The sequence below is a fragment of the Peromyscus eremicus genome, chromosome 3 (genome assembly GCF_949786415.1).
Source record: "Peromyscus eremicus chromosome 3, PerEre_H2_v1, whole genome shotgun sequence".
NCBI lineage: Eukaryota > Metazoa > Chordata > Mammalia > Rodentia > Cricetidae > Peromyscus > Peromyscus eremicus.
The window spans coordinates 13,143,669-13,171,201 of NC_081418.1; the positions used below are offsets into that span (position 1 = coordinate 13,143,669).

At 41.7% G+C, this 27,533-nt stretch overlaps 1 protein-coding gene across 1 annotated transcript; it reads right to left on the reverse strand.

The window, feature by feature from the left end:
• Positions 1-1,124: 1,124 nt before the first annotated feature.
• On the reverse strand, positions 1,125-26,258 carry Steap4 (STEAP4 metalloreductase). Its single transcript, XM_059257296.1, has 5 exons — positions 25,065-26,258; positions 8,198-8,655; positions 6,877-7,404; positions 5,372-5,536; positions 1,125-4,066 (listed from the first exon to the last, which is right to left on the reverse strand). The coding sequence occupies exons 1-5, from the start codon at positions 25,129-25,131 to the stop codon at positions 3,803-3,805; spliced, it is 1,482 nt and encodes a 493-aa protein (XP_059113279.1). The 5' UTR covers positions 25,132-26,258; the 3' UTR covers positions 1,125-3,802.
• Positions 26,259-27,533: the final 1,275 nt, after the last annotated feature.

Below are 27,533 nucleotides of genomic sequence, written 5' to 3' on the forward strand. Positions count from 1 at the left end.
CCAAGGAGCCACCCCCTGGCTTACTCAGGTCTTGTCTGATAGATCAGGGTCTCAGCTTGAGCTGCAGGTGAGGTAATGAAAGGATAGTAACTCATCTCTTTTCCTAAATTCTACCAAACATGTCTTTAGAGGTGTGGAGGCTTTTTCTAGACTGTAATCTTTGTTATAGGAAATCAGAATAGGGCCCTATCAGTATATTTATGGGCATTCTGGGCATGTGTGTTTGGTGGCCAGGGGACAATGGCTGTGCCAAGAGATTGAAAACCATGACCTCTGAATGAAGCACCTTGACCTCCATCCTCTCGGATTTTCAGATGATGTCCAGAATCTTTTAAACTCGAGAGGTTCACTGTGTTATATGTGTTCATCATTATCACGGCTCTTTTGTGATTCCCTGAGCCGTAGATGTAGTAAGAGCTTTTGATAAATTTCTAATTGAAGTGGGTTTCAGCTTGGGGCTGCTGCATTTGTGTCTAGGTTACCAGAGATTCCCAGCCCTGTCCTTGTCAGTTTTGAAAGCTCCAGTTGTGCATTGCTCAAGGCATTTAATGCTGGGTCTTGTCTGAATCCAATGTGAAGTCCGCTTGTCAAGCCATGAGTCCTGTTCCGGTGGCATCTGCCTGGAGAATGTCAACATCTTTTTCTAATTCTCACAGAAATCCATAGAAGGATAAAATAATTCTCCTTCGAGCTAGCCAGCCAGTGCCCCTGCAGGTTACAGTGATGCTTCTGTGGGGTGTTGAAATGAACTGCATGTACTGCATGAAGCTGCAGATCCATGCATCAGCTTCAAACCCATGCCCACCTCTCCTTTACCTTATCCTAGAAGGCAAGTAGTTTTAGTCCCAGAAGCTGTAACTACTGTGGTTCAAAATCTTCCAGTTATATTCTTTGGAATGCTGATAAGTCAAAACCAGAATTAAATAAAACTAGAAATATTTTATAATGTTTAATGAGTACATGTTTATGCAATTGTCATTTCTTCAAATGACATATAAAATAACCACACAAAATAAGTGTCTATGAATTTGATAAGAATTTTTTTCCTGGAATACAGGAAACAGTCAAGCAGAAAAGAAGTTTGGTGTAATTTTCTTCTTTTATTTATTTATTTTGACTTTTTTTTTTTAAAGACAAGGTGACATGTAGGCAAGGCTGACCTTGAATTCCCACCCCTCCTTCTTTTATGAGCAGTGAGGAAATGCTGTGACATGGACGACTTTTGTCTTTTCCGAGGGGAGATTATGTGGTTGTATTTTCATGTTTATCTTTCGCTCTGTCTTGATAAAGGAGAATTTCATTTTTCTTTGTCCTATATGCTTTAAAAGATAAGACTTCTTCTTTTGCTCCCTCCAAGGGTTCTATCCATTTTCTTCCCAACTGATCTGAACTCTTGATCCTCCTGCCTCCGCCTCCCAAGTGCTGAGACTCTAGCTACAGTCATTATAACTTCTCAGTGTAACATTTTTATGCAGAACAGTTCTGCTGACAGAAATACAGTTCACTCCAAACACCCACTGCCATCTGACCTAACTTCATTCTCTCCACCTGTTCACATGGTCAGATTTGTTCAGTTTTGAGCCGGGGGGAATGGTGTTGGGAAGGAGAGAGAGCTGGAAGAACAGTGGCTTTTTCCTGGTGGCCCAGGGAACCTTTGTAATTATGGCCAAAACTATTGTGCCCAAGCCACTGGGGCTCGCTTTGATTTCAGGCTCAGTGACTACTTGTATTAAGTACCTAGATAGACCATCTCCAAAAGATTACAAAGAGTATAGTATATTTTCACTCCATGTACCTGACTCAGGTGTGGCATTTTCTGTTTTATTTAATTGTTTTATGGCCCTTACTGAAATGGGAATGTGGTTGACTCCAAATGCCTCCCTAGACCAAACTGATGGTGCTTTGGCTTTAGTTAGCCAATGCTCTGGTCAGCCCTGGCACAACTGGTTATTCTGTGCAACAAGCGGCATTAGCCATGTTTCTTTCCACCTTCCCTGATGTTCCAGGGCCTGTCTCCCATTCCCTGGCTCTGCCCAGAGTTCTTCAGTTCTTGGTATCCTTGCATGGGTTCATCAAAGATAATTTACAGGAGCATGTCCTTCACATCTTTATAGTTACTTATAAAAAAAACACAAATTGAAGTAAAATCTCAAGCCTGTAATGGTGTGCCAAGGGGATTGAGAGAGTCATATCAGAAACTAGCAATACAGAAAATGCTATGAAATAGTCTTTAATTTTATATTATAAACACTTAGAAAATATTCTGAGGAAATAATTGAAAACATAGAAATATATTGTTAGTACAAAGACATGACCTCAATTGTCATTTTAGTAAGAACTGAATATAGTCTACATGTTCTATTAGAGCAATAGTCAAAGAAATGTCCATTTTTATATAATATAAGCTTTATATAAAAAACTCTGGATTGTGAGCAATGTATGATATCATGTATGATATGTGATAATAAAAGCCAACAAAATGAAAAATAAACAGCCTTTGTAGATTAGGCAGAAAAATGTCAAACCCAATGCCTTTTAGTTATTTCAGTGACACGTAGGAAGATTGTGCAAAAATCTCCTTTTAGCTCCAGGCTAGAGCTAGGAATGCTAAGCCTGCTAAAGGTCACCTTGGGAAAGGCACTATCCACACAGGAAGCCAGAGCTGGCTGCCGCCCATCAGCTGCTGCTCTTCCCAGCATTCCACAATTTTCTCAGCTATGCTTTTGTCTCACCAACAGTTTCAGATGATTTCTTTAAGACTTCACCTCTCAAAATTATAACAAAGACAGATTTTGGAAGCTTTATCTTTATACTAGAATATACAGGTGCTTAATATTGAACAGTATTTAGAATATATAATGCATACCATAATCCCTAAATAATACTCAAGAGGAATCTTTATAGTATTTGTTTAGCTTATTAGCTACAATTTTGGCTTATTTGACATTTTTGTACAAGGCTATTATCAATCCTTCCCTTGCTTATTGCACACTGAAAAAATCCAGTAGATCTTTCCTCTCTTACTCAGACTTCCTCAACCCAGTCCTTGTAGAGGGAGAATGACATAGATTTCTATATATACAAGGAATGGCTACTTTAAACCAGCAGAGATATTTTTGTTGTGTTATAGAATCTTTCCCCACAGTAAGTATCCATATTGATAAAAACAAAATCAAGGGGTACATATGACTACATATTCACTATGGCAGGGCTTGAGTGTAGCTCAGTAACATAGCATTTGCATAGTATGCATAAGGCCCTAGGTTTGATGCTCAGCACTACACCCAAACCAAAAACATCTCCAGATCAGTATGACAACACTTATGAACACCACTCTTTACAAAAAACAAAGCCTCGTTCCTTTTACTTCACGTGGGCCTCTTCTTTAGGCACACCAAGCAACACCTTCAGGATGGCCACCAGTGTTCCTTTTTTTTTTCACACTTGTCTCAGTCCTTGAAATAGAGAAGGAAGTTGCATACACTCTTCCAGCACTTTGAAAAACATTGCATCATGCATGCCCATAATTCAGAAGTTTCATAGTGTGAAACTACAAACCTAATCACGATGGTAGCACTGGGGTTCCCGGGAAAGGAAGTGAGCGAGGCCTGCAGTGAGTCACTACCTAAGATGAGGCAATGGGTGTTGCTCTCTTCCTGTTTCAGTCTGTCAAAGTCGGGCAACGTCTCCTCCTGTGATGATAAACCCGAGACCACGACAAGAGAGAATGCTTCCTTAACTACATATAGTCTCTAAACATTTGCTACCTTAGTTTAGGAATCTCCACAAATTCAACTTTGTTTTAAATATCTGATTTTCCATTCAGTGCTGATTTGGAGTGCTGTGAGTTCCTTTCCCAGCCCTGCCGGATACGTGTGAGGGTCTTGTCTATGCACGGCATTATGAGGATGAACTTCATCACCAACACTGTGCAAGGGACGATGAGGGCTAAGACATAGGCTGAAGGAAGGCTCCACCTTAGTATCGAAGGGCTGAGGAATCTCTTTCCACCATACACCAAAGTGTGGGCTGTGCACAAGACCAGGGTCAGATAACCCAGTTTGGACTAGAAGCAAAAAAACAAAAAAAAAAAAACCAAAAACATGGGTGTTAATGTCATCCACATCTTAAAGTGAAGTACTGCATGCCAATGAGTTTACTTGTCAACAACCACAAACATGTAATACTATTATAATATTTAGGACTCTGCTAGGTTTAGGAAAAACTATAATCTTTCTTCAGGATGGTAAATATTTCATTAAAAATACAAAAAGATTTACTTATTGATGACATGCTAGTTTTATCTTCACCTGGCTTGATTTAAAAAAAAATCCTAGGAGTAAACTCTTTTAAGTTAGGAGACAAGCATGCAATGCTTTGATTCACGAGGAAAATCCTTTTATTGATCGTCTTATCAGGGACAGAAACAAATGACTTCCACAAGCTCTGCATTCTTTGCTGTTACTGGTCAAAACCACATGCTAGCTGATTTCTACCACAGCGAAGAACAATTCCTAAACTGTGCCTCTGGAATTCTGAAGCTCAGTTTTTCTTTTCTGTCTGAATTCTTTGAATTTGTCTACATTTGGCCCCTAGGAGAAATGGCAGGATTTGATAACCAAATCTAATTCCAGATACTAATGGCCTGTTTTATTATACTAGCACATAGTGAGCATGAATGAAAATTATCTGCAGGGCCTGTTCAAACAAACTGCTGGGTTCCACCTCCAGAGCTTCTGGTTGCTCAACTTGGGTAGTGCTTGGGGCTTGGGGCCCAAAAAGTTCCCTAGTGATGCTTCTGTGGTTCTTTTGGTTGTGATCATAGGTACTGTGAGGATTACTGGTCTCCAGGAATAGTTACTACCTTTAATGAGGTGTCTGGTGGTTGATATTTGAAAAAAAGAATTGCTCTCATATAGACCATGAATAAGTCTAGAGTGATGATATTTATTAAATTTTGTTTGAAGTTTTAAGCTTTACGGAAAAACCTGCATTTTCTTAGCAGTGTGTCCGGATTGTAAAGTTGAATTCAGAAGGTAAAATTTTGTCTCTGGGTTCTTTTTCACTTTTTACCTGGTACCTCCACACATAGTTACTAGCTTTTTGGTGCTCTTTGCTCTATAGTCTCAGTGGTGGCTCTGGGGGGTAGTCAAAAATCTTGGCAAGATGTCCTAAGAAAATGAAACCCTTACAGAGTCTGCCTGCCTGTCAGTGTCTCAACTCATTCTGTGATGTGAACAGCCAATGAGATGATTGGGGACGTAAGGGAGCCAGATGAAAAATCAGGCCTGATAAGAGAGGAGAACCAGAATATTTGTAAAAAGCTATACTCATTTTGCAATATCAAGACACTTAAATTTGAAGCGCTTACCTGGACAAACCTGAACTCTCTCCAGTTGACCATGTTGCTTACTGATGGCAATGACGTGATTCCCAAGAGGAGAAAGAGAAAAAATCCCAGGATTCCCAGCGCCAAGTAGGAATCATTAAGCCAGGCAGTAGAGGTACTAAATGGGCTGTCTTTATTAGCCAGGGCCTATGAAAAGTTGCAAACAATTAAAATGGATGCTCCATACACCTCACCCTTTCAGGGGGACTGAACCACACCTCTACATACATTACTTGCACAAAGCAAATTGTGTATCATTTCTTATTGATCAGTTAGGAACAGTTTTGGAAAAATACACTTGAATGTTTTGAGAAGAAAAGGTAATTGGTTCTTCTGTGATTTTTGTTATAGTTCTTGTTTCTAGGAGTCACTTAGGGAGGTTTAATTTGCCCTCTATATCTTAAAACAAACCCAATATGTGTTTTAACCTTCTTTAGCACATGGCTTTATGTTTCCCAAACAAAGCAGTGTTCTCAAACAATCACATCAAAACTTGGTTTTCTATTCTTTCTCTGTTTCTCTCTCTTACACACACACACACACACACACACACACACACACACACACACACACACACACAGAATTTGGGTCTTTCATGATGATTATGTCATAATACAGCATTAAATCTTTCCCATCACAGTGTGAGAGGAATCAGGCTCTGTAGTGTGATCCTTACTCAAAAACTTGCATGGCCTTTGAGACTGTAGTAAGATCTATCAAGACCATTACTTTCTAAACCAGAGTAGACTTGTAATGGTTCTGCTGAGAGACTACTTGAGTTGATTTTGTCTTTGAGTATTCATAAGATAGTATTTGATATTTTTTCAGTGTTGTCTAGTTTTCTGGTTATTGAGGACAACTTCTCACAAGTCAAACATGAATGGATTTCTAAGCACCCTTCTGTGAAATTGTTTGGGCAGACTCCACACTTTGTAGGCAGTGGTTTAGACTTCAAAAAGAAAGAAATTTACATAAAACCAGAAGGTAGAAACCTAAGAGTTTGTGCTTATTGGCCCTTACCCAAAGAAACTCTTGAGTACCAAACCTACAAGTTGGTCAGTGTTCCTGTGAGCCCAGAATTATATCTCTAGAGCCTAGTGAGTTTGGAACCTAACTTTATTAGGTTATTTAATAACTACTTTTATTCTCAGTAGTTTTATCTGATCACAGTTGGATTCATTTGCAAGCCCAGGGGTAATGTTTCTGATTCTTGATACTTTAAAAAAATGAAGATGCTCGGTAGGTGTGACAATTCCTGCCTTAATCCCAGCCCTTGGGAGGTGGAAGCAGGAAAATTGTAAGTTTGAGGCCAGCTAGCCCTAAATCATAAACTGCCTCAACCAATCCAACCAACCAAACAAACACCCCCCTTCAAAAAAAATAAAGAAAACAAACTCTGGAGAGCAATGTTCTGCAGTTGTGAAGTGGGTTGTGGTAGAGCAAGATTGAGTTAAGGAGTAGAGAAACACAGAGGAGAAGAAACTGACCTGTGTAATGGTTCCATTTCTCAGTCTCCATCGTACATAGTAACGGATAGGAATCACAAGTGTGTAGACGACATGAAGGAAGGCAAATCCCAGAGCTACCAAGCCCAGCTGCTTTCTGCAAAGCATCCAGCGGTCGAGCCAGTTTGGGAAGCGGCGGTACTTTGTACCTCGGTAGAGCTGCAGGATGGCAGCAAGAACACCAGGGAGGTATACCAAAGCAAGCAGGATCAGTGCTGTTATAGGAAAGACACGGTTCGGGATGGAAATAACCAGGCGGAACGTAGCATCCGTCTTCCCATTCACATAGGGGTATATCACTTCCCATATAGCACAGTACACAAAGAAGAAGACGCACAGCACAGAGGCCAAGTAGAAAGGGAGCCTCCACATCGGAAACAGCTGCAGAGGGTAGTTCTCAATTTCATTTGCTGCCACGAGAGATCCTTGATCCAACGGAGTGAGTCCAAGAGTACGAGCAATGTCCATCACTCTGTGCTTGGCTTTGCTATCATTTCCACAGACAAACACCTGAGCGAAAATAATTAGTTCCATATTTATTTTTTATTTAATAATTATCATTCAACTTTATATAAGTATCATGTAGAAAAATAACATACTAATGGACTATTTTCAAAACAGAGATATAGAATCAACACATCTAGCAAGATGAGGTTTTGAATTTGCATGTGTATGCTGGGGCATGAAAAGATTTCAGGCACACAGTGCTGCTATAAGACAAAGTTTGCTGTAGCATGAGTCATCTCTTTCTTCTGAGTGTGGGTGCTACATCATTTATTACTGACTATGGCTAATCTCAGAGGCATAAATGGACCCAAAGAGTCAACAAGCTGTTAGTTCCCAGTATGGGCAGGAGGACTCCAGATTGGGACATCATTTGGTTCCATCAAACTATTAATAAAAGTCAAGGCACACATGAGCCACAATAGACCATACTTCTCAATCAAACCCAATGAAGTTGTCCTTAGAACATATTAGAAAATGAAATATTTACTGGGGATTTTATTTTGGAATTGTATTCAGGTAAGTACATATTAAGACATTCACCCTTAAAAGGCTGAATGTGCCGGGCAGTGGTGGCACACGCCTTTAATCCCAGCATTCGGGAGGCAGAGCCAGGCGGATCTCTGTGAGTTCGAGGCCAGCCTGGGCTACAGAGTGAGTTCCAGGAAAGGCGCAAAGCTACACAGAGAAACCCTGTCTCGAAGAACCAAAATAAATAAATAAATAAGTAAATAAATAAATAAAATAAAATAAAATAAAATAAAATAAAAGGCTGAATGCAAGTTCATTTAATACTTACCTGCCGACTTGCATCCAGTGTTCCTGACTGGAGGGCCCAGGCTGAGATGGTGTTAAATGCTTTGACCACATGGGTTCCTGGCACCAACTGAGCAAGGTACTCAGCATTTGATTCTGGATACTGATTGATTTTACGGTTGTTGCTGACATCTACCAATACTTTTCCATTGAGAGAGTCAACCAGTTCTGTGAGGCACTCATAATGCTCTCTGTGCATGGCCAGGATTATGACGTCAGACTTTGATGCGGCATCGGAATAGCTCAAGACTTCTGCTCCTCTGGGCAGAAGGCTGGACACCTGGGGGTTTCGACTCCCAAAAACAACAGAATAACCACACTGAAGCATTTTAAATCCCAGGGATTTTCCAAAATCCCCTGTTCCGAAAATGCAGATAATCTCTTGCTTTTCTGAGGAATTCATAGTCAGAGGGAGCGCATCTGCACACATTTTCTCCATTACTGAAAAACAAACACAGGAAATCAGAGGTGTAGAAATTCAAAAGGACTTATGGATCATCAGCTTGTAACCGAGACAGACATCCCAAGACATTAACAGAAAAATGTGCAATGTTTATGAAAGCAGCTGACTACCTTGCCTGGGAATCCAGCCACAATCGGTGTTCAGTGCTGATATTTCTACAACTTCACATAATAATCCAAGTTACTCTCTATTTTTTGGGAAGATAGAATGTCTTTTTTCAGGGTAACTTGTCTCAAAATTTTCCTCAAGTTCTAATTGAAACTTTTAGCTATTCAAGAGGCTTTTTTTTTGGGTAGGGCCTCTGATTTTCAATTTATTTTCTGTGCTAAGAAATGCACTGTCTACCAAGGGCTAGACAGCTGGCAAATATTTGTTAAGCATGAGCAGGACGGCATGTGAGAGTCAGAAGGAGCAGGGTCCCCCCTGTGTGTCAGTGTGCGATACAGAGGAGGAGGCTGAATAATTACAGAGTGACTGGCTAGCAAGCGAGAGAGCGGGCACAGGAGAGAGGATGTTGCCTGAAGACATGACTTCATTCATTCAAGTCGGTGACGGTGAAACTCAGTTGAGTTTGATGTACAGCTTCCACACCCAGTCTAACTGGCGACCAGTCACTGTAGCTTTCACATCAATCGTGAAACACACATAAAGCTTGCACTTTTTTAAAAAAAAAAAAAACAAAAACGGAGCTTTGGAAAATTTCCCTTACTGTTCATCTCATGACAAAGCCCTATCATGTTAGCTGAGCTTGTCTGAGGTTGTGCAATTGCAGAACACGCAGAGCATGCAGATCTTCGTACTCAGTCAGGAGTTATGAGAGAGAGAAGAAATACAGGACTTTCCTGCACCCCCACAGAAACTGTGACTAACCAACACAATTGATTTCTACAAACCATCTGGAGATGCCCTCAGCAGGTATCAAGAAGGGCATGGACACAGGTGGGAAATCATCTGGGGACGAGCAAGGTTCTTCATTTGTAAGCATGCTGGCTGGCCTTTGAAAAGTTCTTTGCATCCATAAATGCAAACTAGTATATAGCAAATTTGGCCAGCTGCTAATCAGTTAACAGCTATTCTTATAGCTCAAATCTTCAAGCTGCTGGAATGATGCACACTTCTTTCTGCTCTGTGCACCTGCTTTGTGTGTCAAAGGACTGACTACCTTTCTCTTCATTTCCTCCACTACTTTATTCTAATGTTTTTACTCCCACATTTGGATTCCTACATGCAATAATGATAGAACTGGTAAATTTACCAGCAATGAGAGACTAACTTCTTTATAGCAATATTCTCACTAATTGCTCCATTCCAGGTGATTTGGAACATTTGACCACTGAATTAATGCATCCTAACTTTCTATAAAATTTTGTAAAAACTAAGATATTGTCTATATGGCACTAGTTTCTGCATTAGCTTATGTATGTGTGTGTGTGTGCAGGTGCATGTGTGTGTGTGTGTGTGTGTGTGCAGGTGCACGTGTGTGTGTGTGTGTGTGTGTGCAGGTGCACGTGTGTGTGTGTGCAGGTGCACGTGTGTGTGTGTGCAGGTGCACGTGTGTGTGTGTGCAGGTGCACGTGTGTGTGTGTGCAGGTGCACGTGTGTGTGTGTGTGCAGGTGCACGTGTGTGTGTGTGTGCAGGTGCACGTGTGTGTGTGTATGTGTGTGTGTGTGTGTGTGTGTGTGTGCAGGTGCACATGTGTGTGTGTTTGTAGGGTCCAAGGACAACTTTGGGTGTTATCCTCAGGAAGACTATCTACCTCCTTTGAGACAGGGTCCCTCTTGGGCCTGAAGCTAAGCAAGGCTAAGTTGGCCAGCCAGTGAATCCAGGGACCCATTTGTATGCACTCCCCACATGCTGAGATTATAAAAGCCTTCTATGCTTAGCATTTTTACATGGGTCTGGGGATCCAATTCAGGTCCTTGTGTTTGTAAGACATACATTATGGACTGAGATCTCCTCCGACCACTTTAGCACCAACTCTTACAGCAATGTGGCCTAGGTAAGTTATTCAAACTCAGCTTCGTCATCTTTAATACAAGAGATAGTATCTGCTTAAGAGATATGAAGGCTTAGATTAATTTGTGTATCTCAAAACAGTGCTTGAGACATGAATGCTCAAGTTATCTTTAACAGGTTATTTAATCTATGTATTATCTAAGGAATATAACCCATTAACCATTTAATTAATATCTATATAAAGCATATAACTTGAACACTAGTCATGCTTTCATACCTGATTAATTTAAGTACATAATCTGAACTAGATATTAGGATGTGCCTACTCTATCCCATTTATTTTACTTTAGAAATAAAATCCTGTTTGAAATGGCTTTATACCATACAGATTTATCAAGACACAGATGTAGAAATGGATAAAGCACGAATTTCTCTCATTTATAGTTTTTCATATTTTAATATCTTTCAGTTTAAGGTAACATCCTTGGGCTGTTCCTCCTACCATTAAACTTTGTTTTTACTTGGAAAACTTAGAGTTACCACTGGGCAAGTCGCAGATGTAAACATTTGATCCAATAAGAGGCAATGCGGTTTACTTATGCCTGGAGCACTTCCTTATTACTCAGGAAGTTACAGCAGTTACAGTTGACACTTTGTGGCCAGCCACATCGGGAGCCTCACTTTAAACCCTCCTGGTATTGTTTCTAGTCTCTGGGCAAGCTCCCACTGCCCAACAGAAACTCAGTTTGGGGTCTCACATGCTGTGCCTCGATTCTTGTCATGGGGCTTCCCGGAGACCTGTGTCTGCCTAGCATTCAGATAAACAGCTCACCGGGCACCACAAGCCAGCGGGGAGCCGGCCTCTGTGGACTCCTCTTTCTTCTGGCCCTCAGTCTGATGAATTTCCCAAGGCTCCTCAGGTGGCCCCAGTGAGCAGGGCACTCATTATCTGTACGGTCTTTCCTGTATTCCCTGGCCGTGCCCTCTGCCCTTCTCTCCAGCGCCCCAGAATCATGTCTCTAATAAATCATTGGTGCATAAGCCTTTGTTATGACTCTGCTTGCAAGATAACTCAGGATAATACATTTTTTAATGAAAAATATTATCAGACTTAAAGTTACCAGGATTGGAATGGTGAAATAAATAATGTGGAAAAAGTTATCAATTCTTCGGAGCACTTTAATTCTTAGCACTTGGAAAAAATATTCTAATTATAGATGCTCACAGGAATAGGATGTATGCATAGGGCGTCTTTTACGGTAAGTGCTGTACAAACAGGGTTACCACACCTATGTCAGAAATATTTGTGCGTCAAAATAGCTGCATGGAAACATGGGTTTGTGAAGGTGGAAGGATTTCTTGCTCAGAGTTTCCCAAATTTTCCTACCCTGCTTTACTTTTAGATGTAAAACGGAGGAAAACAGGAAATAGCAAGAAAGGAAGCAAACAGGAAGAGCATTTACCGAAGGTAAAATGGGTTAAAGGATTAAAACAACAGTGTTCTCTTTCCCTCAGCCTTGTGGGCGCTACACACCACAAGCTAGGTGACTAGAAAGAACATGAGTTTCCTAGCTTGGAAAACCTCCGGGACTGGTTTACTTTCCATGGAAGCACCTTCCAGAGAGGTTCCTTGATCAAAGGACAAAGTTCGGGGGCGGGCAGGGGGGCGTGGGGAAGGGGCTGACGATGGGGGACTGGACAGCAGAAGGGGGCGGGGCATGGAACTGGAGGTGATCTCACAGGAATGTTTACAGAGGTTAGGGAATGACGCCCAGTGACGCAGCTGCCAAGTGGCAAAGGTGACTTTGATGGTCACAGGGGCACTTGCCATTGAGGTGAAGAAGAATGCCGATGGGCCTGTGTCTCTGGATTCCACCCAGGCATTCTTCAGAGATGCTCTCACTGAGGCCCTCCCTCCAAGAACAAGGATTGCCGGGCAAACTGCAAGGACAGTTCCAGCACCTGCACCTCTGCCTGTCGCTGCCGTTCACAGCACACCCATCTCTCCCCAGAGCGGGCTGCAGTGTGGAAGCCATTAAGCTGCTCGCTCTAGTTTTGTCTTTCTCAGCATTAGTCGCTGAGATTCATCCGAGTTTTAGCAGCGTTCCCACATTATTTCTGAGTAGTATTCCACAGAAGAGTGAATGTAACTTCACTTAAATGTTTCTGGAGACCAAATTCCGAGTGTGCTTGCGCATGCCCAGCACATACTCTACACTGAGTTACAACCCCAGTCCTGGAGTTCTCTTCACCTAATACAGGACCTTTCAGTTGTCTCCAACTTGGGAACATTCACGTCCGAGTTTTGGCTTGACAGTAAGTTTTCACTGTTTGGGACAAGGGCTCCCCAGTGCAATTACTGGGTCATATGGCAAGTTCCTACTCAGTTTTACACGGAGCTGCTTGACTGTTGTCCAGAGTGGCCACACTGTTCTACATTCCTACTTAGCAATTTATGAGCTCCAGTATTTTTCATTTTAGCTATTTTGTTATTTCAATGTGGTTTTCATTAGCATTTTCCTAATGGCTGATGATGCTGAACATCTTGTTACGTACTTACTTGCTGTTTGCATATCATCCTCAGAGAGACATTGCTTCAGGTCATTTGTCCGTTTTCTCCCTCCCTCCCTGTTTCCCTCCCTCCATCCCTTCCCAGAGATAAAGCTTTACTCTGCTTCAGGCTGGCCTAGAAATCTATATAGCCCAGGGTAGTCTCAGACTTGTACAATCATTCTGCTTTAGCCTCCCAAATTCCGGGATTATAGATAAGAACTACCGGTAGGGCGGTGGTGGTGCATGCCTTTAATCCCAGCGCTCAGGAGGCAGAGCCAGGTGGATCTCTGTGAGTTCGAGGTCAGCCTGGTCTACAGAGCAAGATCCAGGACAGGCACCAAAACCACACAGAGAAACCCTGTCTTGAAAAACTACCACACCCAGATTAGATTTTTGCTCGTTTTCTAATTAGACAATATCTCTCATACATATGTTAAGACATTTTAGACACAAGAGCTTTGCTAGATATGTGATTTATAAATATGTCCTCCTAGCCTATGCTTGTGTGTGAGTGTGCGTGTGCGTGTGCGTGTGTGTGTGCGCGCGTGCGTGTGTGTGTGTGTGTGTGTGTGTGTGTGTGTGTTTCCTTTCATGTCTTACAGAGTCTTCATAGAAAAGGAGTTTTTACCTAGTGCAGTGGAAACTCCCAGGAATCTATGAGGGAGACTCTAGTGAGGACTTCTAGTAGTGGGTAACATGGAGACTGAACTGGCCATCTTCTGTAGCCAGTGAAGGCTTCCAGTAATTGGACTGGGACACCAACCCAGCCACCAAACCTTCAACCTACAACCTGTCCTGCCTGCAAGATGTGCTTGGGCAGTGGTGGCTCAGAACTTGAGGGAGTGGCCAACCAATGACTGGTTTAACTTGTGACCCGAGCCAGGAGAGGGAGCTCATGCCCAACACTGCCTGGATGGCCAGGAACCAGAGGCTGGATAGCCCAGAGACCCAGGGTAGAACTAAACACAACTGGCCAAAAACAAAAGCAAAGTCAATGAAATGATTCCTAACGATATTCTGTGATGCTCACAGCCCAGTGCCTAGCCCAACCGTCATCAGAGAGGCTTCATCTAGATACTGTTGAAAGTGCATGCACAGGCCCTCAGCCAAACATTAGGTGGAGCTCCAGGAACCCAGTGGAAGTGGGAGAGGAAGAACTGTAGGACACCAGGGGAGCACAGCCCGCAGAATAAACTAAGCAGGGCTCACAGAGACTGAAGCGACAATCACAGAACCTGTATGGGTCTGTGATAGGTCCTTTGCGTATGTTATGTTGTGTAACTTGGTGTTCTGGTGGGACTCCTAACAGTGGGAGTGGGTGTCTCTGACTCTTGCCTGCCTTTGGGATCCTTTTCCTCCTACTGGGTTCCCTCATCCAGCCTGATATGAGGGCTTGTGCCGAGTCTTATTGAAACCTGTTATGCCATGTTTGGCCGATGTCCCTGGGAGGCTTGCTCTTTTCTGAGGGGAAACTGAGGAGGAGTGGATCTGGGGGAGAGGAGAGGTGTGTGTGTGTGTGTGTGTGTGTGTGTGTGTGTGTGTGTGTGTGTGTTGGGGGGAGGTGAAAGGGAGGGAAATGGTAATCAGGATTTACTATATGAGAGAAGAATAAATTTAAAAAAAGAAAAAGTTTTTACATTTCATGACAATTTTTTGATTTTTTTAGTTAATAGATTATCTTTTGATATCTAAAAACTCTCCCTGACAAGTCCTAGATTCTAAATATTTTTCTGAAAGTGTAAAAGTTAACTCTATAATCTATTTTTAGCTTAATTTACAAAATTTAAGGTTTAGGTCAGTGTGTGTGTGTGTGTGTGTGTGTGTGTGTATGTGTGTGTGTCCTACACGAGTTAACTAAAAGCATATTTATCATTTGTTGAAATATTATCTTATTTTATTAATTGCTTTGTACCTTTGCTAAAAATCAATACTCAATGTAGATGTGGGTCATTTTCTGGGGTCTCTATTCTGCTCTATTGATATATATATATATATCTGTTCCTTTGTCTATACCATACAATACTGATATCTATAAGCATATATATATATATATATATAAATTTTATAGAGTGGTTCTATCTATTATATTCTTTAAAAACTATTATAGCTAGTCTAATTTCTTTTTCCATGTAATTTGTAGAAAAAATTTGTATATACACACAAATTACTTTTAAATGCTTATACTTAAAAAAAGTTTTAAAAATTCCAAATTTGTAACACAAATTAATTGAAATTTTAGGAGATAAGTATATAGGCTGTGTTAAAACATTAATTGATTGGGCTGGGAAGATAACTTGGTTGACAAAGTGCTCGTTCAATGTAAGCTTGAGGATCTGAGTTCAACACCCAGCTAGTGCTCAAGTTAAAAGCCAGGTGTGGGGCATGCTTGTGATCTCAGAGCTGGGGAGGGGGATCTCTACGGCCTGGGTCAGCCAGCTTAGCCTAATAGGTGGACACTCGGGAAAGGTGAGATGTCATCTCATAAAATCCCAAATGTAGACTTCTCCTGTGTAACAACACTTCAGATTGACATGTAGCCTCCACACACATTCCTGTGTATGTTTGTGTGACCACACACACACACACACACACACACACACACACACACACACACACATTGAATAGTAATATGAAGACAGATGATAAGTAGACAAAAGTTTCAAGTTATATGCTGGATGATAAACAGATCTCATTTAAAGACAGCTCACAATTTACAATCCTCTACGTACCAGCACCCTGGTACCAAATGACACATTTTAGCACTGTCAGTGCCTTGGGGGAAAGCATCCTTGCCAGGTCTTTTAGTGAGAAGGGCAGTGACCTAAACATGGCTCTTCCAAGAGGTGGCATGTTCTCCACCTGAGCTGAGAAAATGGACCATTTGTTTTACCCAAGAATTTTACAGATTAAAGAGGAAAATATGTAAAAATTTATATATGGAATGCCATTTCTGGAAGGAAAAAGAAGGAAAATCTTCCCCTTTCTGATGCGGACACTTCTACAAAGAATAAGTAACTGCCATGACTTCCTTTGACATCTTTAATTCTGAAAAATCCAAAAAAAATTCAAATTCCTTATGTAATTCCTCAGTAATTTACACATACCACTGGAGTGAGCTTATTTATTAGCTAACCCAATTTTATATATTTATGCAAACTAAAAATGCAAACATAAATTTCATATGAAAAAATCTGGAGGTGATAAAAACAAATCTAAAGAGAAAACTTTCATCAACACAACAAACAACTTTTAGTTTCAGAAAGTGGAATGCTGGGAACTCTCCTAAGGCGGGCAGAGAGGCCCTACCCAAAGAGGGCTTGGAGGACTGTGGGTGGAGATGGAGCACGTACAGGCATCTTTCTTCCTACCACACTGCCCTGACTTTCTTTAATTATTAAAAATGTTTTCGGATCATTAAGGACTGTGGAGAAACACATACTTCTATAAAGTGTTATTCTAAAAGCGAGTGGTCCTTGGCCCCAGCCACACATTCAAATCAGGAGGAGAGCTTGCACAAAACTTGAATGGCCAGACTCTGGAAGGATTTCGCCTTCTTCACATGCTTTCTCTGTAGTCCTGACTGAGAACTTAATTTCCTCTCTTTATGAAAAGCCAAAGGCAGACTGAGGCCTGAGTGTGCAAGTCTCCCAAGGGACAGAGTTCAAGAGTGTCAGATTCGAGATGTGGCATCAGGCTACAGGGAGCGATTCTCTGTCATTCTGTCAAGGAAATCTTACAGAGTAGTACCCAGACTCCAAAAACCTCCCAAGTCTCCCATGGAGTTCCTTAACAGTGACTCATACATAGGAGAGCACAGTAGCAGCTTAGTCATCCAGTTGATCCGCCTTTTGAGTCACTCTGCATCTTCCTCCATTTGAGAACTCAGCTTCAGCTCTGAAACCATGCTTCAAACATCTGAATTCTTTAGACACTATTCCCTCTGGGGACACACACACACACACACACACACACACACACACACACACACAGGCCCATTGAGGATGAAGAGACAAAGAAAGCAGGCATCTTATAAAGTGTTTTGACTACACACACACACACACACACACACACACACACACAGGCCCATTGAGGATGAAGAGACAGAGAATGCAGGCATCTTATAAAGTGTTTTGACTCTCTGGTAGTAGAAAGTCAGAACTCTGAATCTGGGTGCTTCAAAACCTGTCTGTGCATTATTATAAAAAAATTGGACAATGTACACATAAATAATAAATATGGCTGGTTTAGAGGGAAGTAAGTGCTTCAAAGAATACAGAACAGGGTTACAGAATAAAACTTGCTATGGGAGAGGGGCAGTAAAATCTTGAGTGCAGGTCAACGTGAGTCTCTGTAAGGAGGTGCCTGTAAATTTATTTTAATAAATAAAAAGCACACAACTCCAATTAAGTTTGAATTTCAGCTAAATAATGAGTAATTTTTAGAGCAACCATATCTTTTGCAACACCTGAAGCACATTCACATTAAATTCATATTATGAAATTCAGGTTTGACCAGGATGTTGCATTTTATCTGGTATCTTTTATAAAGCTGAACCCTTGTAGTCAGGTGGGAAATCTTTACAAAATCGTTGTTTAAAATAGTTTAATTGGAACAGGAGACAATCCTAGCCCCGAAGGGAGCCAAGGCAGGAGGCTGTTTTGAGTTTAAGGCCAATTGGGATCTAGAGGAGTACCAGGCCGGCCAGGGTTAACCAGACCTTGACTTAAAAAGCAAGAGTACGTGGAACCAGCTTAACAGGGAAGCCATGCTTGTACTTCCTAGCCAATTTCTCAGCTGTCCCCATGAAATGGAAGGTTATCAGAAGCTGTTATGTGTTTGTAGATCTTTGTGACTGAGCACTAACTGAAGAATATGATGGATTATTTGAAAAGAAACTCAAGTCTGTGAGAAGCATGCATTTTAATGGAATACTGATCATAAGACTACACTAAATCATTAAGCACCTAAGAACAGGATGGAAATATCAATGCTTATCACACAAAGCTTGTACTTAATAACAGTCAAAATAAAATAATGCCCTATGAAGAGAAAGGGAACTTAACAGAGATTTAAAGCTCACAAAAACTAATTTTCAGACTGCCCATCTAATATTCGCACCATTTTTTGTGTTGAGGAGACAGGATCTCGTATAGTTCAGGCTAACTTTGAATTCATTGTGTAGCTGAGGATGACTTTGAACCTTTGATCTTCCTGTTCCATCTTCCGAATGCTTGGGATTACCAGAACATGCTAGAACTCAAAACCAGGGCTTTGTGCATGCTCTGCAAACACTCTACCAACTGAGTGACTGCCCTATCCAAGATGTGTTTACTTCTCACACATACGTGTTGTTGCCCATTCTCCTCCCACTGTCTAGCTTCAGTAAAAGTTACAGCAAGCCCACAGCAGCATAAATCACCACGTTTTGATTTCTAGGAAACCTCTGGGAACTATTTAAAGTTACTAATATTATACATTCACAGACATTTTGCTTTTCTTAAATAGTTTTGCCATGTAGTCCAGGCTGGCTTGGAACTTGCTACATAGCTAAGGCTGGCCTTAAACTGGGTGTTAAGATAACAGATGTGTTCCACAAAGTTCATCCAGAAGTTGATATCTTAGCCCTCCTCATCTATACAACTGCTAGTTAGTTGCTGAAAAATAGATCATATTTACACTTTGTGAGAAATGCTGTTTATATCAAGGAAGCTTATTTGATGATGATTAATTTGTGTGTCATTCTGAATGACACACAGAACATAGTTGTCTTGCACAAACTGATCAGGTCACAAGAATGTAACTAAAGATAACCTTCACATTAAGGTTGTGTGGTTTATACACTCCCGTGTGAACTGTTAATGGCAGCTGGGAGTGGGCTGAAGAAATAGCTAAACTGCAATCATTCTGTCAGGGGTCTTTGCTCCCTTCTAGAGATGGATGACACCACAGTAATGTAGGCCTACTATATATTTTAATTCCAGTGTGACAATTATTTTTAATAAGTTCTTTACTGATATTCTAGTTCATTTGGGCATCACATGGTACATGGTGTCATGTTGAGATCTAGGCACTATCAATCAGGGTAAAGTAAGAGAACTTTATGGTTTCCTAGCCATGTATAGGTTAGGTATCTGTTTCTGACCTTGTTAAATCATTTGCTTGGGACCTGGGGTACATGACATGGCCAGAGATACAGTCACGTCTTGGTTAATTTACCTTGACCACTGTTGGCATTTTAAATCTGGACCAATTTACAAATCTGTAGGTCACCAACAATTTGAGAGCCGGAGCAAGAGCCACCAGCAGAGAGAGAATTCTCTCTTGCCCACTGCAGGGTACCTGGTTTATATGCATTCTGTGAACAGATGCTTAATTTGGTATCTCCAACAATTCACCAGACATTCGGTGTCAGCTAGTGAGCCTGGTTATTGTCAGAGATGTTTAGGAAGTGATTTAATAATTGTAATTTTCAAGTAACTTTGTCCAAAGAAAATGAATAGTCATTCATACCCATAAATGTCACTAGGAATTATTATCTAGATATTGATAACTGCTAAACCAGGTAGGGGACAGAAGAGTTTTTCTGTGCACCTGATCTTCCTGTCTCCCCAGAAACCCTTCTCATGGGGCGTCCCCTTCGGTTTTAAAATATCTCCTTGCCATTTCTAGGGATTTCTGGGGTAATATTTGCCACCATTTGTAAAGCAGCTCTCTAAAGGATGCCCCAGTGGCTCTAAGAGAATCACCAGGAGACAGAACTTCCACCACATCCTTTTGTTAGACTCTGACTCACAAGCTTCAGAGCAGCACTAGTCGGTAAATACACCCCCAAAAAACAGCTTTCCCCTTTTAATACTCAGGATTTTAATGTGGGCTCACTGTAGTGGGTGGAGTCAACTTCCTGGGTGGAAGCCTGAAATCAGATATGGAGAGTTTTTGAACCATGGAAATCACCAAACACTGTACATTAGGACGGTTTTTCCTTGGAGAGCCAGTGATCACGGCCAGTGCTGTTCCTCCTCTTCTCTCAAACATGGCCTGTGCCCACAGGGGAACCAACTGGGTGGACAGATGAAACCACTTTTCTCATCCTGATTGCATTTTATGTCTAAATCTTCCCATAGGGGCACCCCTTCCCCAAGGCTCCCAGGCTAATTTTGAGAACAATCCATGTGATTTCCTGTGATGAAGGTCCCATACCCTGTCCTCCTCACACATCGAGAGCCAACACAATTGGGCTCTAAATCTAATAACTGTAGACTCTTGCTTCCCAAAGCGAGTCTTTGTGTGCTACCTTCACCAAAAATATCTTCCAGTTTCTCAGAAATGACTCAAAAATATAGCAAGGATAGTTTAGAATCTAGGAAAAGTCTACAACTGGCACATTAGTGTTAATTGCAATGAACCATTTACTAATTAACTTTGCTTCAATCTCTCCATTTTCTACACTATTTTTCGGTATTTCTTTGTCACCGAATGGAACATGATAAACAAATCACCTTTGAACTGCTGAGGAATTAACTAGAAACAAAGTGGCGAGTTTGTGTGTATAAGAATACTTTGACATGAATAGGCTCTTTTGAACCGTCCGTGGGCTTCACACTTTATGCCAGCCCAGTAATGTATGAAAGCAAAAGAAACACCATTTCTACAGTTTCATCTATTAATAAAAACAATGATAATAATTTTGACTATTTCTATGTAAAAAAACAACCTTAAACTTCTCTCCAAATGGCAGGGTTAAAATTTGGACTTTGACCGTGTTAGCTGGAAGAATACAGATATCATCCATACTCATTGACTATGTCCATCTTTGGGCAGCATCTTTCCAATGCAGAAGTCAGTGTTATCAGGAGTGACTTGGTAAACTTTCATAATTCCATGATATTAACAACAGCTTCCCCGTGCCAGGCATTGTGTTAGTCAAAATCAGTGAGTCCCTGTTCTCATGGAGCTCAGGTCTCAGGGAGAGCATAGATTACAGGCAAACCACTAACACACATGGGTGAGGGTCAAGCACAGGGATGCGAGATACCAGGAGTCCACATCAAGGACAGTGATCTCGGAGACAGGACAAGAATGTTTACTAAAGCCTGTCAGAGTCGCTTCAGCCACCATTTAACTTGGGCTCAAAGCTAAGTTCGGTGTTTCCATATTGTAAAAAAAGCAGGTGTAGATGAAAGATACATACTTCCCATTGAACATTAATTATCTTCCTATGCTCTAAATCCACAGCTTTGCCCACTAAAGGTGTGCTAGGAGATCCAACTTTGCTCTTCATACATTTTATTTCCTTTGATATTGGGTGCAGAGGCCAAAGAACATCTAGTTCATGGTCTAACAACTTAAAGGAGGTCTATGTTTATGTGTGTGTGTGTGTGAGTATGTGCGCATGCGCGCGTGTGCGCGTGTGTGTGCGTGCGCGCACGTGTGTGTGTGTGTGTGTGTGTGTGTGTGTGTGTGTGTGTGTGTGTGGCCAAGAATGCCAGGGGCTGGAGCTGTAATTACAAGTGGTTGTGAATCTCTCGATGTAGGTACTGGGAACTGAACTCAGGTCCTTTGCAAGAGTGGTATGCACTCTTACTGCTGAACTTTCTCTCCAGCCCCACTAAAAACTCTTTTTAGAGATGTGCTATATACTTAGATTGCTACTTCTTAGTCCTTTTTAAATTCATAATTATAGTTCTTAACTTTTCAAAATTACCCTTCCCATACATTTTCTTTGCTTTTAAGAAGAAAGGTGAACTTTATTCTGATGTTAGGAACAATGATGTCCTTTAAATTAAAAAAAAAAAATCATACATCTCTCAAAGTTACTTTTCATAAATATGCTCCTGTTGAAGTACAACGAAGAAAGAGCTCCCACACATGGGTGAATAAACTCTGAACACTGTGCAGAATTTAGATCAGGATGTCAATGTCCTGCCTGCTTAATTACAGTAGAAACATTCCTTTTAGTAGACCAGTGCATTCTTTTTGCAATGACGTATTTCTCAAAGACGATCTTCAAACAGCATAAGCATTCTTTGTTCTTTATTCTTAACAATTGTGGAAGAAAAATTATTTCTATATAGCCCAAGTAATTTTCTTATCACACATTGCTTTAAGCATTCATTATCCTTTAGTTATTTACTTAGTTTTATTCTTTGCAGTACTGATTTATTCTTAACGAAAGAATAAATGTTAATTAAAACCATTTTGGAAATGACCTAAAAGTCACTGAGGAGCATTTGAGTAGGTTTAACATATCATGTAGATCTGCTCAAGAAGTCTTTGTAATTAACTAATGGGCCATTCTCTGTGGATGTGAACAGGTAACATCAGAGACCTTGTCTTTGTAAATTTCATTTCTGTGATTATCTAGTCTAATCTTTAAATAAGTCCTAAAGCCCATCCAGAAAAATTAACTACGTGTGGCTCATTCCTGCTCCTTGTGGTGGGAAATAAGTAGATACTTGGGTAGTTTTTGTTCCGCTGTCGGTGCTAAATGGACTTCTCACATGACAGCTCCACTCCAGTGACCTAACAAGTCACCAGCTTTGAAGGGTGACTGTGTGATTGCTGTTGGCTTTGTCCCTCTTAACAGTAGTTTGTCAGTCTTTTTAAGACTTCCAAGAAAATGATTTCTATAGCAACTGATAAAAATACCTAGATTTATTCGTTTATTTAACTGTGTCTATGGGGTGTATGCACATGTATCTATTTGTGTGTGCACATGGATGGAGGCCAGAGGTCAGTGTTGGCTATCTTCCTGGATTGCTTTCCATCATGTTTTAATTAGAATACATTAATTATATATAATAATAGGTCTCATTATAACATTTTTATAATGTACATGACACATTTCAAACATAGTCACCCCGCCATGTTAATTTCACTTGTCCCCTACTACCCCTCCTGCCCCCCTTCTTCCCATCTCGATTTGCTCCTATCCAGGGGTTCTTACTCAACCTGGAGCTTACCAATTTGCCAAAACTAGCTGGCCAGTGAGCTAGGGCATCCTTCCTGGAGCCACCCCAGTGCTGAGATAATATGTATGTGCCAAGGAACCAGTTTTCTATGAGAGTGCTGAGGACTTGAACTCGGATCCTCATGCTTTGGGGGCAACTATTTTACTCACTGACCATCTCTCCAGTCCTTAAATTTATTATGAAGGGAACTAGATAGTAAGGACCATGAAAAACTGACATGTGTTTCTGTGTCTGCAGAATCAGCCATGTATACTTTGAAAGCAGAATTTATACCATTTACATACTAGTATTGACGCTATAGGGTAATTTAGGGGTAATCCTTCAAGAGAAGGTAATCTGGAGTGGCGAGTCACTCTAGTGTTCTCCAACAAACAAACCCATTCCTCTAAAGTGGTGTGCAACACACTCAGGGCTTCATAGTTTTAGGTTTCTGTAAAAGGTTATAAAAATCTATTTGGTTTCCTCTCAACAACAGTTAGCAAGCTTATGAATGGCAGATGCCTGTAACCCACTCTCAAGTCAGAGGCCAGGCCGCCTTGTGTATGCTCTTTCTGTCAGTTGCTATGTGAGTTTCAGTGAAATCATAAATGTTGCCAAATGGAGAAAGTGCCATGACCCAATTTGGAGGTACACATGTACCATTTACTTTATAGCCTTGAAGTCTGGTGATAGAGAGTGCTTCATCCTGTTTTCTGTGCTGGTGGTGTTTGCCATGCAGGTAGAATGCATGCAGGTAGGATTTCACACCGTGCTAAATCACAGTGTTCTAAAAAACCCAGGGCCTTGCAAAGGCCATATCTCAAAAAGTTACTGCTTCAAATAAATGTGCCATTTTATAAAATTACACCTACTGTATCAGAAAAAAAATGTTCTTTCATGTGAGTGACATTTATATGACTGCCATTTATACAGAATTGGACATTCTCACACAGCAAGGCTGAATGAAGAATGGTTTTGAAAGCCTGGGGTATTCTCTGAATGATAAATGTGAAGCTTTACGATGGTCCTGTGAGAACAGCTGGGTGGTTTCCTTATAAAAACGAAGCTTACGTTATTACGAAAAGTAATTACTCAGTCACACCTGGAGCATTAGCAAGACTTCCAGCACCTTTCACGCCTGAAGCATCTTAAGTCATCAGGCTTTTTACGTTGATAGAGCTGGATTGTGTGGATACTCTTGGACCAATAGGACTTTCAACTTAGATTTGTGGAACAGAGGCCCAGCTACTGAACTGCCGGGTAGAACTAGGAATAGACCTCTTAACACCCCTACCCATGGTTCAAGCAACTTGCTTTCTAGGACACACCATTCATCTTTCAAAGTGCCATTCAGAGAAAAATAAAAACGCCAACAAAAAATCCCCAAACCTACTACCACCTGCCTCCGGACAGACTTTCTTTTCCCTCATGCAGTAAACTGCATCACAAAGCATTTCTCTGGAAAAGCCATCGCTAAGCTGCTTAAGGATACTTAAATTAAGATCAAGGAAGACAGACTACCCAATTTCAGGTCTGTGTGAGGAAGTCCTCAGACCTAGCATTAGACTGCTAGACTACACACCTGTATTCTTCCAGGCTCCTTTCCCATGGGCAGTTCGGATTTGTACAAATCCAGTTAGACAGAGGAAGAATCCAGCCCTGGGTTTTTCTCTTCGGGAGTCCCCTGAACCTTGATGAGTAATAAAACCTCAGGGAGGTAAAGATTGGCTGAATTACTTCACTGATCCTGCTGCAGCCTTGGGCGACCTTTTTGTGAGAGAGATATGGGGGTGAGTTTGCCTATATCTCAGTACCAGCGGGCTGGAAAGTGGGGTCCAGAAAACAAGGGCTGGAGGTGGGCTGAGACAGAAAAGGGACCTCAGCCTCTGGCGGAAGCGTCAAGGCAATAGCCAGGAAAGTGACCCACCTGCGGGAGAAGCGCCCAGAGGGCGGTTGGTCAGGCGCAGCTGCGGTGGGCACTGGCTGCTGGGCATGCACAGCGAGGTTGGCAGCCTGTGCTCTGCACTGCCTTCAGACTCTCGCCTTTAAACAGCCACCGAGCAGAGGGAGGGCCCGCTTGATTTCGCAAGAGGAGCTGTGAAGCAAAGTTTCCGGGAAGAGTTCAACCTGGGAATCCCGAGCAGCTGGAAGGGCCAGAACTTTTTGTGCTGCTCTGGCATGCAGATGTGGCCGCTTTCCGCTGGCAAGCGGGGCTTAAAAGGGGTTTTCCGGAGCTCCTGGAATCGCTGCATCCCAGACCAGCTGCAGCCTAAATAAAGGGGCAGGGAGGCTCTCCATTCCAGTTGGAGCCCGAGGCCTCTGGCCAGCTAAAAAAACAGCACATGGGCAAGGACCTTAGGTATTCCTCTTACTTGCCATCTTGCCTCTCTTCAGACGAAATGGTGGCATCTTTCTCCTTTCTGGATCCCTGGTTCTTACAGAGTCAGAGCTTGAAAGATCTGGAGTTTTCAGGTCTTCATTTCAAATGCAGATATATCTCTAAGTAAGTCCACAGGGGTTGCTCCAAGGCTCCAGTGGTACTGAAACCCAGGAATGCACAAGCCGCTTGTGTAATGAGTACCCCTCGTCCTGGTCCTGTTCATTTAAAGCCGCCTCTACCAGGTAACAATGCAATGCAAATTTATCGAAACAGATGTCATACTTCGTTGTTTGGAAGAGAATGACAAGGAAAAAAATACCTCCACATGCAGAAAAGATGAAAATATTTCTTTTCCTAAATAGTTTTGATTTATAGTTCGTTGAATCCACAGATGAAAAAAACATGGACGCAGAGGGCTGACGACATAGACAACTGCATTGGTGTGCCTGTCTGCAGAGGTGCATTAGACTGCTAGACTACACACCTGTATTCTTCCAGGCTCCTTTCCCATGGGCAGTTCGGATTTGTACATAAAGGACCATGAAAACTTGAGGACAAGAGCGTTCCCTCACTGCCATTTACAGTCTAAAATACAGAGTTCTCCAAGCTTGTCCCTCTCCCAGCCATCTGGTTCAACTTCCATGATACTCTTGCCAAAGTTCAGATTCAGTCTCAAGGGAAGTGTGTTCTCAGAACATTTGAGGCAGTCTCCTCTTTGCCCTGATTGCAACTCTTCCCATGTCTCCTGTAGAGTCAGCTGAGGCCTCAGTGTCTTCCAAAAAGTCCTGTCCTGACAACTAGTTGTGATTAAATCCTATCTGTCTTCATACAATGCAGTTTGTACTTTGAGTGCAGTGGCTAGGACATTTTACTCCTTAAGGGACTCATTATGTTTGTACCTCTTCGTGGGTGGTTTCCCATCATACCTAATGTACCACGCCATGAATATCTACTGTGCTTGTTAATAAATCTACTCCCCATTCTTGTATTTTTTTTGAAGGGTTCGTTTGATAGTATTCTTAGGCCAGGAAAGAACTAAAAAAACAACCCACTGGTTTTGCAGCACTGAGTGTTCTGAACCTGAAAACTCAGGTGAGAGAAGGGTACCTAAATAGGGAAGAAGATATTCAGCTGTGTCTCCAAGAGACCTGATTGGCGACCAAGGTAGCCGGGTGGGAGACGATTGGGAGGACTTGGGATTTTAGAGTGTAGAGTTTGGGGGGTATCAGTGCTTTTTCTGATGATTTGCCGTGGGGTAGCATCTGGCATTAAGCCTTGTTGATACAGAGACCTGATTCTTGACACAGGGACCTACTATCTACATCTAGAATGCAGATTTATCGGTTGCCATGGAGTGGCAAGCCGTTACTGTGAAAGGACAGTTGCTGAGGGCACCAGCCATTCTGACCACCACACTGTTTTCTTCTGGGCATTTCATGGTATGTGCACCTGGCTGCTTAATCACGGGGAGCGAAGTTATGAGATCCCAAGGCTTACTGTGTAAGAGGCTCTACTGTGCTTGTGATGGCCTCGCTTACAATGTAAGTAATAGTAATAAATGACCCATAGTAAACACAACAGGTACTTGACTCGTTCATCCTGTGGTTGTGAACCGTACTTTTGGTCGGACTCTGCATCTGTGTTAATGATCTTGAGGACCACTTGACTTTGGCTGAACAGAACACTTTCATTGTGTAGATTAAGAACCAAAATCATTTCAGGCTATCTTTAGCCCAGTTCAACAGCCATTTGCTATTCAATTCTTTCTCTGACCTAACATAGCTGACTTTGAGATAAACTCCTCACACACTCAGACTCACCAACCCTAAAGCTACGAATGTGCAAAGATCACATTGAAGTCCCACAGATTTCCCAGACGTTCTGCAGCCTGCCTACCAGATGACCCCACAGCTGAATTTTGAAAACACATTGATTCATGGCTTTTTTTCCCTGTAACCTCTACTGTGGTGGAACACTGAATCTGGGTCCCCAGGTCATGGTTGTTCAGATTGGGCT

Excerpts from the sequence above, each read along its gene's own strand:
- Steap4 (XM_059257296.1), bottom strand. The coding sequence starts at position 25,131 with ATGCCCAGCAGCCAGTGCCCACCGCAGCTGCGCCTGACCAACCGCCCT. Across the intron at positions 8,656-25,064 it reads TCTGGGCGCTTCTCCCGCAG|TAATGGAGAAAATGTGTGCA; the intron begins GTGGGTCACTTT and ends TTTGTTTTTCAG. Across the intron at positions 5,537-6,876 it reads GAAATGGAACCATTACACAG|GCCCTGGCTAATAAAGACAG; the intron begins GTCAGTTTCTTC and ends AACTTTTCATAG.